Source organism: Prionailurus viverrinus, chromosome C1 (genome assembly GCF_022837055.1).
Source record: "Prionailurus viverrinus isolate Anna chromosome C1, UM_Priviv_1.0, whole genome shotgun sequence".
In the NCBI taxonomy this organism is placed as follows: domain Eukaryota; kingdom Metazoa; phylum Chordata; class Mammalia; order Carnivora; family Felidae; genus Prionailurus; species Prionailurus viverrinus.
The window spans coordinates 114,858,613-114,877,224 of record NC_062568.1 but is presented as its reverse complement, the minus strand read 5'-3'; the positions used below and the strand labels follow the sequence as shown (position 1 = coordinate 114,877,224).

Genomic DNA, 18,612 nt, shown 5'->3' with positions numbered 1-18,612 from the left:
TCCTCTTGAGCTGAGTTCTGAGTGTTGATTCCTCAGGGACACTTGAATCTTGATAGGATCACAAGATGAGCAGAGGTCTTCAGGTATAGAAGCTATAATGACTTACCTGAGATGGGCCAGTGACACATTGGTAGCACAGGAATCACCTAAGCTTTTTAATACATAAACCATGAATTGGAAAATAGTAGCTAGAAAACAAAATCCAACAGGTTTTGTATGTACATTTTTGTGTGTTTTTGGTTTTTTGTAGACTTTTGCAGTTTATTAAGCATTTTGACCTTTGGCTGGTTCTGCATCTGTTAAAAAATGTTGACATACCCAACTCAAGCACAAGTAAAGGGAAACTTAATCGCTTAACTGTCAGGAGTACCCACTACTTTAAATCTCTTTCCTTCACTCCTACCAGTGGGTAGCCCCAGGCCATTTGCACAGCATTTGGCCTAGTTCCAGATGGGATGAAGTTGCTATTTGGAATTCAGGTATTGATTACCTCTTTCACAGTGCTCTGATACCCAATCAACACTAAACGCTCCCAACTGCCTCATAGTTTCTTGCCTAAAGGGTTTTTCTTCCTCTTCACTGTGTGGAGAGTGAGGAGGATTCATTCAGCAAAATCCATTTCTCCCAGCGCGTTTGGAATTCACCTCCTCTTCAGGTGACTTGTTCTAAACCAGCTATGCCGATGCATTACCATGGGCAAGATAACGAAAGTCTTCCTAACCCCTTCCGGAGATCCAGACGTCTTGCCTTACGTCTGTGTCCAATTAGTTCAATTTAATCCTACTCAGTGGAGGCGAAGCAGGGTTCAGGCTGCTGCTGTGTCTCATTTCCAATTGGGTCCCTCTGTCACCTTTTGCCAGTCTCACGATCTGTAGGATTGTTCCAAAACATGAAGTGGGGTCTCTCGTGGCAAAGAAAAAAAAAAATCACCCGGGGAAGTCGCTGCGGGTCTACTTAGTGGTGCAGGCGTGTATTAAATGCCACACTGGCGAGGCTCCAAGCAAGACAGTTCCTCATGGGGATTCTTGCTGTCTGCACAGGATGTTGTGTTTTTCTATTCTATTTTATTTTCTTATCGTACGATGTATCTATTTATAAATTTATTTTTTATTTTCTCGCACTTTTCTATTTTTCACAAAAGAACACCATCATCGGGGGAGGAGAGAAAAGTTTGGGCTCACCTGAAAGAAGAAAAGTCACATTAACGCCGATACAAGAATGAGGTCTCCCGCCAGAATGATCAGTTTTCTTGTCAAGGTACAGGTGGTTATCCTATGGCTAGACACAGTTACCAAAAGGATTCTAGTTTGGCTGATCAAGTTCTTTTAACTGGGTGTTATCTCGTGGCAGGAAGGGATCTTGCGGCAGGAAAGGAGAGGGTGAACTCTGCTGGGAAGGTTTCTTTGCTGTGCATACAGGGGTGGGCAGCTTTGAGGAAAAGAATGTAGAAAAAATGAGGGGTTGTGAACTTGCTTCATCAGGGAGGAATTATCTGCATTGCAAAAAGACTCTGCCACAAGGGCCCAGGACTCAGAAAATTGGAGCTGGAGCTTTGAAGGAAGCTGGCTGGCTGGCTGGCTGGCTGGGTCTTTCTGGATGGCAGTACCCACAGAGGTATACCACCCCCCGGCATCTGTTTCTTGCCCTTGTAGATCCAGAATCTCAGTTTGGAAATACAGAGTTGACAGGGCTCTGTGGGACTGACTACCACTGATCTAACTCAGAGGGGTCCAAAGTATAACTTAGTTATGTGTTGGTTTACTGTGGGATCTCCCCTTTCCATTATTAATTCATCAGATTTTACTAAGGGCCTGTTAAAGGCTCAAACTCCCTGCCCTCAAGCTGCATACATTCCAGGAGTGGTAGGGAGAGGGGCAGATAGATGATAAACAAATACATATCTAGTATGTGAGGAGGCAATATGTGCTACCGGGAATTAAGGAGAAAGTGTTGGGGTGGAAGGTGAGGATAAGGATTCGATCCTATTTCAGTTAGGCATGTCAGGGAAAGCTGGAGACATCGGAGCAGAACGCGGAAGCAGCTAGACCCAGAGATTTCTGCAGGAGGGATACCCGGGGCAGAGTCGCAGCAAGTGTGAAAGTGAGCGTGTACTTGATGTGTTCAGGGAACCGCAAGGAGGCCAGAGTACCTGCAGAGAAGGGGGGAGTGGGGGGTGACATCAGAGAAGTATCCAGGACCAGGTCCCTGGCAGGCCTTCGTAAGGATTTCAGCTTTTGCTCAAAGTGAGATTTTGAGCTGAAGAATGACATAATCTGATTTACATTTTAATGGCATCACTCTGGCTGGCTCTGTGGAAAATAGATGGAGGGGTGGGAGGGGGGAGGAGGCCAGGGAAGAAGCGAGATTAGTCAAGATGCTTTTGTAACAGTGAGGCAGGAAATGAGAGTGGCTTGGACCAGAGGCCAGGGCAACACAAGCTGTGTGATCAGGGGTCAGATCCCGGGTACATTTTGAAGTAGACCCCCCGGTATTCGCTGATGGTTTGCTTGCAGGGTGGGAGAGGAAAGAATAGAAGCAAGGATGTCTCCCAGCTTTTGGCGTGAGGAGCTGGAGAACGAAGGCTCCATGTGCTGTGAGCAGGAAGGAGAAGCCTCGTGGATGTGTGTGCTGTGTTGCCGGGGAAGAAGCAGGAGCCCAGTCTGGGAGATGTTAATTTTGCCGTGCCCGTTAATATATCTGGAGATGCATGCCACGGGATGCATGCGTCTGGAACTCGGTGGAGAGATCCAGGCTGGAGATATAAATTTGGGAGTCACAGCTTGTAGGTGGCATTTCAAATCCTGACGGTAGCTGAAACTGCAGAAGCGAGAGTGTGCATGTTGGCCCGAACCCTATCCGGGATTCTCCACCCGGTAGAGGCCAGTGAAATGAAGAACGCTCTGCAAAAAAGACTGATAAGGAACAGCCAGAGAGGAGGGAGGGGAACCAAGAGAGATCAGGGGCCAGAAGCCAACAGAGGGTGTTCCGAGGGCGAAGTGACAGGCTGTGTCAGATGCTGCTGACGAGCCGAGTAACATGGGGACAGACATCACTCCGGGAATCGGGAGCCGGGAAGTCAGGGCTAACCTTGACAGCAGCAGTTGCAATAGAGAGGTGGGAACCGAAGTTGGACTGGATGGGATTCAAGAGGGAAGGAAAGAGAGGAAGCGAGGGGGGCGGGGGTGAGTACAGAGATGTCAAGAGTTCCGCTGTAAAGGGAAACACAACTGAGCTAATGGCTGAGGAGGGATTGGGGTCAAGGGGGTGTCTGGGGGTTTTGTTGTTTTGTTGTTGTTGTCGTCGTTTGGTTTGAGGATGGAAATAGGGCCGAGCGGGTTTGCTGGGGAGGGGAACGGCTTTTGGAGGGATGAGCCCGGCCGGGAAAGAGGGGATAAGGTCAAGCACACGGATGTAGGACGGGCCTTAAATCAGAGCAAGGCAGTTCACCCGTAGCAGCAGAAGGGAAACCAAAGTGTACATTAGTCGTGATGGTGGGAGCGGGTGGTCTTCTGTTCTCAGTGAAGTAGGCCGCAGGGTGTCAGCCGAGATTGAGGGGCACGTAGGGGGAGCGCTAAGACGTTTGAGGAGGAAGAGGAGGCCAATGGTGTTGTCTAGGACAGTAAGACAGCCAGCGATCTAGAGCAGTGGTTCCCAAAGTGTGGTGCCGGGCGGGACCCACAGCACGAGGGTCAGCTGAGAATTCACCAGAAATGCACATTCTCAGGCCCACTCCAGCCCTCCCGTGGCGCCAAGTCCGGCCTTCTGTGCTCTGGCAAGCCCCCAGGGGACTCTGATGCACACTCACGTCCGAGAAGTGCTGCCGTAGGAATAAATATATCGTGTGTTGCCAGGCAGCCGGAAGGGCCTCCTTGAGGTCAGTGGTCGTGGATCTTGAGTGAAGTCAGTCAGTGCGATTCATCCAAGCGCATCCTGATAATGCCATCCCCCTTCCAGCGATCCCACCGGGGCAGGGCAGAGCATCCCGTTCTAGCTAACACGGCAGGAGGAAAAGTCCGCGGGGAAAGGCTTCTAGCAAAGCTTCCCTCGGTCTTAAGAATGAACTCAGGGAAGACGTGATCTCTCTTTGCTTCTGGCTTTTGTGGTGCGAGGATGTGGCGGCTGTCTTCTGACGGAGGAGAACAGCCCGAGGACGAGGCCAGGAGGTGAGGAGGCAGAGGAGGAAGTGAAGGGACAGGTGGCTGACGATGCCGTTCGGCCACTGGACCAACCCAGAGCTGCCCCATCTCTGGGCTTGCTGATGGGGAAGGTAGAACAGACTCGTGCTCTGTCCCCCAATCCTTGCCTGTGAAACCATGTCCTTATAAAGAGTAAGGGAAGACCATGCTTTTGAAAACAGCTTCTACCATCCCACAAGTGTAGTTCCCATTAGTGCGTTGGTATCCTGGTTCGAATCACACACGTTTTGTTCATACACAACTTTCTACTACGTGGGCAAGAGTGGCGGTGAAGGAAGGCACCAGTGCGTCTGGGGCCTCCCCAGAGTGCTCCAACCTCAAGCCTGTCCTAGTGTGAACCCTTGCTTTGTCTAGGACACCAGCCGGCCTTGGACCTCGCAGACGGAGGCTCCCTCGCCGCCCAGCACACCCGGGCACTGGGCAGCTCAGCTGGGCAAAACAGGCCTGGAAACTGGGCGCAGAGAGCAAATTCCACGGCCCGGAGCTCGGCCGCCCCTCACCCCAGTGAAATCTCTCACCCGTTTGTAAATCCCATAGCCCATTTCAAGTCTCCCCCCAGGATGACCCCCTTCATTCCGAGTGTGCCCTTCCTACACAAGCGGAACCTCCCCTCCAGTCGAGAACCTTCCTTCCTGGAGGAAGCGCGCACTCCCTCCTCATCCTCCATGTTGCTCCTGACCCGAGTTCAGGTCCCAGTGGGGTCCTTTCACTTCCTACCCTTCTTCTTCCTTCTCCTTGGCAATCAGTGCCTGTGGGGGCTTCCCCTTGACTGTCACATGTCCTTGCAATTCAGCAGAAAGACGAGTTACCTTTGAGGCACACTTTCAAAGCTCAAGTTGGGATCGGCCATTAACTTTGAGCTCAGCTCATGGATGCCATTTGGACAAACACCGTGTGTGCCCCGGGCATCGAAAGGAGCAGAACCCCGTGACCTGTATAACTTTTAAGGGTAGACTTTCTCTCTCACGCTTAGCGGAGGGGTCCTCGAGTTCTCCACCAAACAGGTTGACGTGGAGGCTGCTGGCATCTTGAACGCTATTTTATTATTCACGGCTTTCTTGTTACTGCTTCGTGCTTGGTGCTGAAGGTTGCTGGCTTTGGCTCGGGCGCCTGTGAGGAGCCACTGACCAAAGGTGGCGTCAGAGAGACTTGGCGGTCTACCTGGGGAAAGAGACATTTCACACCTGTGTGAGGCAGGGAGTGCAGGAAGAGGGAGAGATCGGATTGCATACAGCACCCACAATAAAATAGCAATAGCGAAACAATAAAACAATCCGCTAAAGGAACAGGGGACACAACCACATGCAGAGGGTGGGTGACCCATGGACTGCTGGAGAACTGGCACGAGGGACGTCAGCCTATCGTGATTAGGTCTCCCCACACCTATTTGCAAAGAGCCGGTCAGAACAGGCTGGGGCAGGGCAGCACCTGGATGTGAGAGCCAGCCCATACCCTGAGCACTCGCAAGGACCACTGGGTATGCCTCAAGGGCCCGGCTCACTCTCCTACAAAACCGTGCCCTCAATGGAATCGTGAATGGCTAGGACCCCTTGCAAAGGCCACGTTACTTCAGACTGGAATCTCTTTGCAAACCCGGGGTCCCGGACTGGATCTGGCATCTCTAGGAACACAGGACTAGCTGCTTCAGCCGCGTGCCCTTCTACTAGTCCCGGGGCCTCACAAGAACAGTGAGTGTCCCCTCAGAGATGAGCTCAGAACTTGGCACAAGTCTGTTCCCCTTGAAAGCTTTTTGAACTGAAAGCCTAGACCAGGGGTAGGCAAATGGTCTCTGTTGCAGATCTATGTCAACTGTGAAAACAGCCACAGATAATTATGTAAACAAAGGAGTGAGGTGATGTTCTGATGCCACTTTATCATATGGATGTTGACATTCGAAACTTCATATGATTATCCCTTGCCATGAGACATTCTTTTGATTTTTTTTCCAACCACTTAAAAAAGGTAGAAGTCGCTCTTCGCTTCTTGGCTGCACCAAAACAGGTCACAGGCCAGATTTGGCACACAGGTTGTCGTTACTGACGCCTGGTCTAACATATCAAAAAAGGCTCACTTCCTGTTTCCAAGGGGAGTAAGCCTAGCTCTTCCATCCATACTTTTTAGTCTCTTAAAAGCCACTGATATGGGCATAGGTCAATAGTTGGATCACTCCACTCCTCCCTGGTGCATGTGTGGGCACACACATGCGCACCCACGCACACACACACACACACACACACACGCACGCACCCGCACGTACACACACACACACACACACAGATCTATCCAACATGGCCACTGTTCTGGACACCAGGGTGTGAGAGGGGGCAGTCTCCAGGCAGCCATGATGATTGCAGATACATTTTTAGGACTGCTGGTTCTCAGTAAGAGTGAGATGTATAGGGGCGCCTGGGTGGCTCAGTCGGTTAAGCGTCCGACTTCGGCTCAGGTCATGATCTCACGGTCTGTGAGTTTGAGCCCTGCGTCGGGCTCTGTGCTGACAGCTCAGAGCCTGGAGCCTGTTTCAGATTCTGTGTCTCCCTCTCTCAGATTCTGTGTCTCCCTCTCTCTCTCTCTGACCCTCCCCCATTCATGCTCTGTCTATCTCAAAAATAAATAAACATTAAAAAACAATTTAAAAAAAAAGAGTGAGATGTATAGACTGTCAGTGACTTGAGCCTCATATATCTTTCTGCCCCACTACCTTCACTCCAGCCCTTATAGGCCAAGGGTGGGAGACCATAACTAGTGGGAGAGAGACCGGGTAGCAAGGAAAGTTAACAAATGGTCTGCAGACAGGGCAAACATCCTACGGGACCAGCGCCATAGGCTGAACACCCACCTTCACCTCTGCCTGCTCAGACCAACGCCAGGTCTAGAAAAGATGGCCTCCGGGCCTCAGAGGACACTGCTTCTGTCCAGAGGATGCTTCTTCATGGGGGTCAATTGTAGAATGGGATTAGTGTCAGGGCCTTCTGGGGACCCCCAGGGAATCACCAGACTGGACTGTGCACATTTGAATCTCTCATTGCAGACATAGAATTCCCAGAGAAAGTTTCTCATGCCGAGTTGGAATTTGGCACTGCTTTGTAATAAGGTGAGAAAAGCTTCAGACTTTGAGCAAGAAGCCCCAGGTTAAGCGACCCTGAGCAGGTCACCTAACCTCTTTGAATTTCCTGCATTTCCTCATCTGACGGGACAAGAACAGTGACGCACTGCTTACCCCACTGGATGCAAGCGTTCTACAGAACTGGCGGGAAAGGTGTGGAAGTGCCATCGCCTTAGTGCATCTTCCCCACTTTAGGTCTGCCTTTGGCCTTGACCAGTTGTGGAGTGGTGTGCGACGTCCCAGGTCTAGCAGAGCAAGATTTTGCCCCTGGATGTCGGCATCATCTTTTGGGAAGAACCAAGGGGTTCCAAAGCCTTAGATGTCCAGACATCTTGCAAGGTGAAGACAAGCCTTGGTCTTCTTCCTGCAGTCGGGCAGTGTGTGAAGCAACCTCACTGCAGAGCAATACAGAATGAGATGAAATTCACATTATGTTACTTAAAATGTCATAGCACTCAGTTTCCCGGCGTATTCTGTTGACACGTGATATCCGGCGGACGCTTTCTGACTTCTATGTTAGCTTGCAACGGGTCCTTTTTGTGTTTTTTTTGTGTTTTCCAGGTGAGTTCTTGCTGTCCTCCTTGCACACTTTGTTTTTGCCAGGGTAAGTTGCATCCAGTGCCATCTGACTGCCCGGCTCTGCCCTCAGCCCCTCTTCCTACCCCTGAGCCCAGCGGAGGCTCCGCCCACCATCTCCCGCTTGGCTCTGCGGGCTCTTCCTGGAGGAGGACACGCCCCTCTGCCCGGCCACTCAATTGTGAGCCCAGACTAGGTGGTTTTCATTCTGGTGAGGGGGCTTCCGCCTCATTCCACGATTTCTTACCTGAGATGTGGTTTTTATTTTTAATACTTATGTTTTAATAGCCGATTGCCTCCGACGGGCTATAGAATTATTTATTTTGCTCTGATGAATCTGTCTTCTGATCTAAAATATTAAATCCCTCTCTGTCTGGGGATTTACAGCCTGGCTGCTCTAGGTTCACAAAGCTCTTCCATTAAAGGTGTCTCTCCTCTGCCAATATTTATTGCCAGAGTCACTGTTTGCCCAGAAGCTACTGTCTGCTGCATTTTCTGGGAAATGAAATTTATGTCTCCTGGCACTGATGGGGGTGACATCACTGAGGCACTGTTTACATCCCTGGGGGGCATAAGCCCTGAGCCTGTCTCCAATGGGTGGCAAAGGTGGGGGGAGCGGGGGAACGGGGTGGGTTTACATAAACAAACATGTCTACCTCTTCTTGTCCCTCCCTTCCCTGCACCATCCCACCGACCGCTTGCGTTGACAGTATCATTACATAGTTAATGGAATCTAACAAAATTGACACCTCCTCTTAAACTTGGTATTGAGTGGCGGGGGTCAATAGTGGTGGAGGAATTGGCGGGAGAAGGATGACCAACTTTTGTGTGGAGGGTGTCTGCTCAAAGGGCGATAACCGTGCCTTCCCTTCATAGCACGTGACCCCCCCATAGACCAAGTGACACAGGCTTGGCCATCCTCTGTTGACAAGCGAGCTCCCTAGGGGAGAGAGACTCAGTCTTGCTAATCCCTGGAGGAAGTGGGATTCGAGCCTACCTTTTCTCACTCTGTTTCCACGATCCCCTGTTTGGTAGCATGTGCCCCGTGAGGGGTGAGTGGAGCTCTCAGCCCCAGCTCCCCCTGCTACCTGCTCTCCACAGAAGCCCCGCCAGCCTCCAAATCAGGCGGGCCCCGAAGAGAGACCAAAAAACGCCCGAGCAGCAGTTCGCTGGGGACACGTAGCCTCCGCCCATGCTCTTCTCTCTTTCCCTAGTTAGCCAGCCTTCTCCTACCACATCGTGTCTATTTTCTCCAGCGAGTCTTGGTGCCATTACCGCTTCCTCACCCCCATGAGCTCCTCAGCCCACTACATTCGTCTCTCCTCCCCCTCCCTGCTTCACCTGAGTTGACCAGTGAGCTCCCGGCTGCCCAGCCCAGTGGAAAGCTTGGGGCCCAGGCCTGACTTCACAGGCACGGGAGGAAGACAGTGGCCCAGGGACCTGTACTCTGAAGGGCCCCACGCTTGGTTTAGTGCTCCACCGTTGCTGTCTGGAAATTCTTAGTATGTTGAACAGAGCATTCCAGAATCCCGTTTTATACTGGGCCCTGCGCATGACACAGCGGATCCTGCCTTTGTGCCTCAGACATCATCCGTTGTCTACCCAGCATGCATTCTCTCTCTGTTCCTCCAACAGAATCCCCTTTCTTTTCAGTCACCATTGGAGACCCCTTGAGTTCGGGGAGAGGCCATTCCTCAGCCCCAGGGAATGAATCTGAGTGATTAACACAGGGAGGGAATCTTAAGACTTTGGTCCCGAATTGATCTAAAGGTGACCACATGACCTAGAGAGGAAAGAGAGGAAAGTAAAAGCTTGTTCTGGGAAAGCTTTGGTGTTCCTGAGAAAAAATGGACAGACTCAGCTGGCCTGCTTTACTCTTTTGCGCATCCTCTCTCCTTCTGGTGTGGATGTGGACACGATCGCCAAAGACACAGCAGCCATCTTGTGACAAGAGAGGGAAATCCAACACATTGCCAATGGTAGAGAGAAAGAAAGGCACTGGGCCATTGTGGAGGCACCGCCCCTCCGAACTTCCTACCATGAGGCGAACAAACAGCAACAATGACATCAAAACCCTTATTTTCTAAGTCATTGCTGTGATGTTTTTCATATTTGCTGCAAATGAACTGTTTTGTAACTGCTATGACTTCTCAGCGTAATTTGACACAATGCTGTCTTTTGCCTCCACTTAAACCATTCTTCCCTTGGCATTCATGATACCGTGTCTGTGGATTTTTCTGATCACTTCTTATACTCCTCTCCTTAGCTCAGCCCTCGATGGTGGGGTTTGACAGGACTTCGTGGTTCATTCTTTAATTCACTGCCAGGTATTTACTGGGTGCTGCTGTGTGTCCAGCTTTATACTAAGCATGGCAGGTGCAGCCCTGATGAGAGACAAAGCCCCCCTCTCAAGGCGCTTACCCTGGAGTCCTGGCCACTGCCCCAACTGCCGTGCACACTCCTCCTGCACAACCTCATTCCCTTCCTCAGTTGCCCCACACGCTGCTGTCTCATTCCTTTGCAGGACTTCACAGTGACTTACCGAATTTAACAACAGTCAACAGATCCTCCTGGAAAAGAAAGAGAGAAGAGGCTGAGGTGCCCCTCGGTGAGTCAGCCGTGAAATAATCTCTACCCCATATTCCCAGCCAAGATAGAAAGAGAAGACACAAAGGAGTTGGCTACCTTTTCTCCTACCTAAGCTCCAACTTATTTTTTCTGCAACACTCACGCATGTTAGGAGATTCTAAAGCAGCAAATTCCCCTAAAAGAACCCTGCCATATGTGGGGATTCTCTTTGTTTGCTTGTTTAAAAATTCTTTTTTCTCTCCAAATGTTTAATTGAAGTGCAGTTGAGCGGGGATTTTCTTTTATTTCCTATAAAAGCTACTGAAAGTTCCCATCAGGTTTAACAGTTACTGAACGGTTACTACTGTGAGACCCGAACTCCTTACACATAAATGGTGGCAGAAGAGAGTAAGAGAGGAAGTAGGAAGTGAAAATGTGTCAAATCCCCCCCCCCCCCCCCCCCCCCCCCCCCCCCCCCCCCCCCCCGCCCGGGGCCCTCATGAAGGGAGACTGCTACTATGGATAATGGTTTTTGTTTTTGTTTTCTTTAAATGTGCTTCATTTGGGAAACATTTAAAAGGTAAAAGCTTCAAATAAAACGGCAACCCACTAATTCCATGCATATGAATGTGAGGGGATTTGACCTAAAGATAGAATTCAAATGACAGAAGATAACTGATCCGTAGATATGCTTATTATCTGTTGATGATAACAAAAAATTAGGAAAAACTTTTCTCACTGTTATTCATGTAGTTCACTACATTTTAAAAAAAGTTTATTTATATTTGAGAGAGAGACAGAGACAGAGCATGAGCGGGGGAGGGGCAGAGAGAGAGGGAGACACAGAATCTGAAGCAGGTTCCAGGCTCTGAGCTGTCAGCACAGAGCCCTACACGGGGGGGGGGGGGGGGGGGGGGGGGGTGGGCCCGAACCCGTGAGCCTTGATATCATGACCTGAGCTGCAGTCAGGTGCTCAACTGGCTGAGCCACCCAGGCACCCTTATTTCCCATTGAAGGAGAAACACTACATGATCATATCAATAGATGCTTAAAAAGCACCTCTTTTCAAACTTAATGGTCATTGCTAATAAATATTATTAGTAAGCCAGGAATAAAAGGAACACTTTTCATTTATAAAGGTTATATGAAAAAACCCCATAGCACACATTGTACTGAACAAGGAAACAATAATTCCCACCAGCAGAGTTTGGTAAAACACACTACAGATCCTTCAGAGCAGGGACAATAGGCAGGTGAGTGATGAACTTGACTGAGGTACAAAGGTTAAGAGCATGCCCAAATCAGTCATCAGTACACTAAGTGATAGCTTAATGCAACATTTTGAAAAATTAAAATTGATGTAAAAACTCCTTGAAGGGCAAAAATATAAAATGTACAAGTGTTACATACATATAGACAGGATCAGTCTTTTTCCCGAGTTTTTTCTTTTTCCCTGCATCTCTAATACGGTTCTTTAATATTCATTCAAGTATTCTTTATCTTGATTGCTGAACTTTCTGGTACCTCTCTAAATTTTATACCTGAGACAAGTGCCTCACCTCATCCTGGGATTTGCTGAGATGGAAATGAACTTCCCTGTGGTCCCCTGTGGTGGCTTGTGCAGGACAGTAACCCATCAGTAGAGCCTTGGTTGTCTTTGTCCTAGCCTCCCTTCCTCCTGCACCTCCTCACCCCCCAGTCTAACAACTGAAGAGGGCCTAGAGTAAGGGTTTATTTTGAACAAATATTTAATAGGTGCCTCCCATGTGTCAGCACTGGAAGTACAATGATCTCCACTTTCCCAGCCTCAGTGGATCTCACAGTTGGATGGTGGAGAACAACAATGAAACAAGCAGGAACAGTAAAGTATAGTGGGTGCCATGGTGGGGCAGGGGGATGGCTAGGAGAGCCCCGGGCAGGGCTCTGGGCTCAGTTCACCAAGTGGGAGGACAGGAGGTACAATCCCCAGCCCGAAGCCTGATTAGGAGCCAAAGGGTGGGAGGGGCTAAGGAGAAGGGTGAGGCTCTCAGAGATAACTGTTCCTGAAAAGGCTTATTTGAGGGGCGCCTGAGTGGCTCAGTCAATTAAGCATCGAACTACTGACTTCGGTTCAGGTTATCATCTCTCTATCGTGAGATCGAGCCTCGGGCCAGGCTCTGCACTGGGCATGGAACCTGCTTAAGATTCTCCCCTTCCCTCAGCCCCTCTCCCGCTCTCATGCGTGCGTGCGCGCACGCTCTCTCTCTCTCTCAAAATAAATATAATTTTTAAAAAGGCTTATTTGAGAATACAACAAAATCACAGTAAGGCTGGAGCCGTCAAGAGACGAGTGTGGCGTAGAGAGAGTAGAACAGAGAGTGAGACAGAGGGCAGGCTGTGAAGGACTTTGTAACCCACACGGAAGAGTTTGGAATGGATCCCAAGAGCAATGGGAAGACTTTGAAACAGGAGAATGCCGGGATTGAGTTCGTGTTTCAGAAAGACCTTTCCAGCTGTGCCATGAAGAATTCAAGAAGGTAAAGCTATATCCGGAAGACCAGTTAGGAGACTGTTAGTGTAGTCATAGGGACTGAATGTTTGTCCCCTCCCCCGCCCCCCTTCATATGTTGAAACCCAGCTGCCAATGTCACAGTGTTTGGAGGTGGCCCTTTGGGAGGTGATGAATCATGAGGTGGAGGCCTCGTGAATAAGATTAGCGCCCTTATAAGACAGGCCCAGAGAGCTTCCTAATCCCTTCTCTCCTATCAGCATGCAATGAAAAGGCACCCACCTCTGAACCAGGAAGGGGGCTCTCACCAAGACGCTTTCCGTCGCCACCTTCATCCGGGACTTCCTGGCCTCCAGAACGGTGAGAAAAACTTTCTGTGGTTTATCAGCCAGCCAGTCTGTGGTATTTCTTCAATAAGCAGCCCAAATGGGCTAAGTTAGTCATCTAGGGGAGAAGCCTTGGTGGTCTGATGAGGGTGGCGGCAGGGGGGTGTTGATGTATTTGCAAAACGTTGGGTAGGCATAATCAAGGGGACTTGGTGATTGATTAGATGTGAGGGGTGATGGAGAGGAAAGAATCAAGGATAACATCCAGGTTTGTGACTTGTGCAATTGATTTTTTTTAAATACATCAGTCTTACTATCTAGCAACCTTGCTGAACTTTCTTTGACGAACGTTTTCCTTGATGAACTGTTCTTGAGGAACAGTTCTAAAATTATCTGTAGATTTTCTATGTAGACAGTTCACTGACTGCATGCAGTTAAGGGTGGTTTTGTGCCTCGCCTTCCTGTATAATGATATGGTAGCAGTCAGAGTTCAGTCAGGAAAAGAGCACCTACTCTTGGAATTTCAAACAGAGAGATTTAATAGAGGGGATTAGGTGTCTACAAACCTGTTGGGAAAGTGGGATTAGTGGAAGTCGGAGGAAGCTGCTAGCTCTTAGGTTCACCACTGCAGCTGTGGTCCTACAATTAAAAAAAGTTGGGGCGCCTGGGTGGCGCAGTTGGTTAAGCCTCCGACTTCAGCCAGGTCATGATCTCGCGGTCCGTGAGTTCGAGCCCCGCGTCAGGCTCTGGGCTGATGGCTCAGAGGCTGGAGCCTGTTTCCGATTCTGTCTCCCTCTCTTTCTGCCCCTCCCCCGTTCATGCTCTGTCTCTCTCTGTCCCAAAAATAAAATAAACGTTGAAAAAAAAAATTAAAAAAAAAAAAAAGTTGTCGCGGGGTGCCTGGGTGGCTCAGTCGGCTAAGCGTCCGCCTTCAGCTCAGGTCACGATCTCGCAGTTCGTGGGTTCAAGCCCCGCGTCAGGCTCTGTGCTGACAGCTCAGAACCTGGAGCCTGCTTCAGATTCTGTGTCTCCCTCTCTCTGACCCTCCCCCGATCATGCTCTATCTCTCTCTGTCTCAAAAATAAATAAACGTTTGGGGCGCCTGGGTGGCGCAGTCGGTTAAGCGTCGACTTCAGCCAGGTCACGATCTCGTGGTCTGTGAGTTCGAGCCCCGCGTCAGGTTCTGGGCTGATGGCTCAGAGCTTGGAGCCTGTTTCCGATTCTGTGTCTCCCTCTCTCTCTGCCCCTCCCCCGTTCATGCTCTGTCTCTCTCTGTCCCAAAAATAAATAAACGTTGAAAAAAAAAAAATTAAAAAAAATAAATAAATAAAAATAAATAAATAAACGTTAAAAAAAAAAAAAAAAAAGTTGTCGCTGCCGTCCAGGTCAGGAAACTGCAGAAAACTTCTACTGATGATCACGCCTGTCCTATGGCAGTGAAGTGGGTAGCTGACGGGGTCCCTTGGGAACTTGGTAAATCTTTGTTTCTGCCAAAGCCCAAGCACTGAGAAGCGGCTGCCGGAGACAGAAGAACACAGAACATGCTTCCCAGGCCCTTCCATTTCCCAATCTCCCAATCTCAAGCAAGTGAATCTCATTGGCTGACAGCTAGTGGTGTTCAGATCCCTGGATATAAAGGAGCATGGGATGAGCAGTCGGTCCCCAGGCTCCCAGCCCCTGTAATAAAGGGCACCGGTGGTGGTAGAAATAAAAGCTGGTTGCAAAGAGAAACCAATAAAAAAAAAAAAAAAAAAAAACAGAAACAAAAAACACAACAACAACCAATAGCCAGCACAGTTTTGTTTTAATTTGCCAGCCTATCCTTCCGTATGTAAGGCCCACAAAACACTTTCAAAATGAGCTGGGCTCTCCGAGCCCTTCACCCACCATTCTCCTCCACATACCCTGGATCCTAGAGGGTGCACAAAATGCATGCAGCTTTCCAAACATATTTTCCGTGCCTATACACTTGTCCTACCACTCAAAAGTTAACTTTTGCTCTGCTTGGGAAGACCCTCCTTGTGCCTCCACCACTTAAACCCACCTTGCCCCATACCTACATCAGGCAGGACTGACCTGGATCTCTCAGAACTTCCTCGGCCTCTGGTTCACAGTTTTATTATGGCCACTTGTCCCAGTGAATTTCAGCGTTTAGTCAAGGGAGCCATCTCTTCCAATAGACCTAAGTATCCCAAGGTGAGAGACCAATTTCATGTTTATGTCCCAGGGACTTACTTACAGTCCTTGGAACAAATGGTGCTCCTTGAAGATTTATCGAATGTAGGAAGGACTGTGCCTACAAGGTCGCTAAGAGTAAGCACCTGAGGTCGAATGAGGAGCAGACACCTTTAGAAATAGGCATGCCAGGGGCGCCTGGGTGGCGCAGTCAGTTAAGCGTCCGACTTCAGCTCAGGTCACGATCTCGCGGTCCGGGAGTTCGAGCCCCGCGTCGGGCTCTGGGCTGACGGCTCAGAGCCTGGAGCCTGTTTCCGATTCTGTGTCTCCCTCTCTCTCTGCCCCTCCCCCGCTCATGCTCTGTCTCTCTCTGTCCCCAAAATAAATAAATGTTGAAAAAAAAAAAAAGAAAGAAATAGGCATGCCACATATTCCCCAAAAGGGGGTCTAAACAGTGTCAGGATCTTGGAAGGACAAAAACTGTTTATAAATTGCTTCTTAATGCCAGCTCCAAGTTCTAAATTCTTATTTCCTACTTATGTTGACTTTTTCCGGTCTTTTGCAAGCTTTTGCCACCTGTCCTTGCTTCTGAAGTTTGTAGCACTGTTTCCCATTAAAATGCAATTCCCATGCCACATTCCGGTTGCCCCCATCACATCAAATTAATGCAGTGATGGCTTAAGCTTCTGGGGAAATATGGGTCATTACACGTTGCTGACAGCAACCCTCACGGTGACATTGCAGCAGGGACAGGGAACATCTTAATAAATGATTACTTATACAAAATCAGCAAGCTCTTGGGTTTGACATGTCCTTAGAGAACCAATCCTTTTGTAACACGAAAATGGAGATGGAGAATTTCCCATGATTCCTTAGAACTATGAAAACTTAGTTAGCTAGGTCCTCCCTTCCTTCTTCAGGTGGGGGCAGCCTGTATCGCTAGACCTCTGAGACTTTCCGGGACCCAGGATAGTGTTGCGTGCAAAATAGGCAATTAACCAAATGTGTGTCCTATTTTTTAAATCCCTCAAAGCCGATACTGTGTGGTTCCCTAAAGGACATGCGCCCAAGGTAACCTGGAAAATCTTTGTTTTTCTTTGTAGCAGATGCTGTATATTGGTTGACTCGGCATCCATTTCTAACTCCATTTCTCTTGTCCACTTGGCTTATAAAGCCCAGGGAGGCTAAGTACTTTTTCGGCTTCTCTGCTTTGGAAGTGACCAGGTGACAGTTTTAAAGTAAGAGAGATGTAAGCAGAAGCCTGCAGGAGTTTTCTGTGAACATTTTGCTTTCCCGATGGAAGGGACAAAGGAGGCTGATGCGTTCCTTGCTCTCTTTTCTGTCTGGAGGGTGATGTGGGCTGCACCTACCTCAGCCTGTTTTTCCTGGAAGGGAAAGGCCAGGAGAATGTCACTGTTGGCAGATATTGTGGAACTGCCAGACCATCACCAGTACCATCAACCTCCTGGCTTCTTGCTATTTGAGAGCAACAAACCGTTCTTTGGTTAAGCCACTGACTTTCTTTTTTTTTTTTTTTAATTTTTTTTTCAACATTTTTTATTTATTTTTGGGACAGAGAGAGACAGAGCATGAACGGGGGAGGGGCAGAGAAAGAGGGAGACACAGAATCTGAAGCAGACTCCAGGCTCTGAGCTATCAGCACAGAGCCCGACACGGGGCTCAAACCCACGAACCGTGAGATCATGACCTGAGCCGAAGTCGGACGCTCAACCGACTGAGCCACCCAGGCGCCCCCAGTTACATGTTTTTTCTTAAGCCAATTCCTAGGAAGGGGAATAAAATTACCATAATTGACCAGATTATCAAGATTGATATGCTGCCTGGGAATAGGGCCAAATTCAGTAGAGCCCATGGCCACACTGAAGAATGTGCCTGTTGGAAAGCAAACAACACATTGGGCTTCTGGGTGGGAAATCGAGAGTGTCTGCAAGAGTCTGAAGGATGGCATTCTAAAGAGGACCAGCAATGCTACCTCCTGCCTGTCTGGCAAAAGACCCAGGAAGCAATTAGAACAAGAGAGCCACGTTGTGTCTACACAGAGCTAAAAATGCCAGTAGAAGCGAAGATTCAATTGATCTGAGTGTTTCACGTAGCCTTAGTCGGGAGGTTGTTATGCTGTGCTAAGAATTTAGTTTTGGTTTGTTGTGCTGCTGGTGTGTACGGGGGATAGGCGTTGCATGCATAAGAAGCGTTAGCCAGACAGTTTGTCCTTTTCAAATGTTTTGTTTAATGTTGTGCTATCGTGAAAACGTTTATGAATCTGCTGCAACTATGCCCCCCCAATCCCGGAAAAAAAGAGCACACGGGCACTTTCATGCAAAATCTGCAATAATTTTAGGAGATTCACTGATGCCCTGTCACTCATTCATGAGCTCAAAGTTATAGCCTTACAATATCATTGATTGGTATAGTGAAAAAAAAAAAAGTGCGATTTTGTGTGAGGAAAGGAGTGAAACAGAACAGCAGAGTCAGGAAGTCTGATGCGCTTTTGCTGGCTGTGTGGCCTTACTTGAATCCTTTTTAAGACCTCAATTTTACCTCTGTAAAATGGATCTACTGGAGTTATTTCAGAAACCAAGTGGGTAATGTGTACGATTGTTTTAAATGAAATAGCACTTTACAAGTGTTGGCTTAAAAACTTAATTGTCGATAAATCCAAATGGCGTGACGGCTCTTACTTCCAAACTGGATTGGCGGAATTCAAAATAGTGCACCCCATGATGTTTCAAGGAGCAAAGTTTCCTTCTCCGCAAGCAAGGTCATTTTCAAACTCGTGGATTGAACCCAGTACCCCTTTTCAGCAGCTGGTTTGGAAAGAGGCACCAACAGAAACATCCCCAACTGCCTGCGGGTGAAGTCGGGACATGCCAATCCTGGGAGCGGGAAAGAATGGAACAGCCTTCTAGATGCTCCTTCTCCACCTGTCCCAGGCTAGCAGCCACCCCGGGAGTCCTTGTTACCCTCACCACTGACACCACCCCTGCCCTAGCTTGGTCCCCACTGAGAGCACACCCCCAGCCCGTCCCACCCTTTGAGGCAGGAATCCCACGGCTGCTTTTCTCACCATGGTATCTGTCTCCCATTCACCTTTTATTTCCCATCCTTCCTTTCTCTCAGCGTGAGAGGCTCAACTTCCTCTCTTGTTTGTATAACATT

The 18,612-nt window shown here is 48.9% G+C and overlaps 1 protein-coding gene across 7 annotated transcripts in view; it reads left to right on the top strand.

The window, feature by feature from the left end:
• The window catches only part of MAB21L3 (mab-21 like 3), a 145,164-nt gene that overhangs the window by 102,598 nt on the left and 23,954 nt on the right, over positions 1–18,612 (top strand). For 5 of the 7 annotated variants that reach the window (XR_007154909.1, XR_007154908.1, XR_007154906.1 and 2 more), the window contains exons 6-8: positions 1,142–1,257; positions 10,403–10,486; positions 13,195–13,294. Coding sequence is in view for 1 of the 7 variants with exons in the window: in XM_047871830.1 (XP_047727786.1) it covers positions 1,142–1,222 (81 nt within the window). In the remaining 6 variants the exon portion in view is untranslated. Of the gene's footprint in view, positions 1–1,141; positions 1,479–10,402; positions 10,487–13,194; positions 13,295–18,612 lie in introns of those variants that run through there. The other 2 variants (XR_007154910.1, XM_047871830.1) reach the window with 2 other exon arrangements.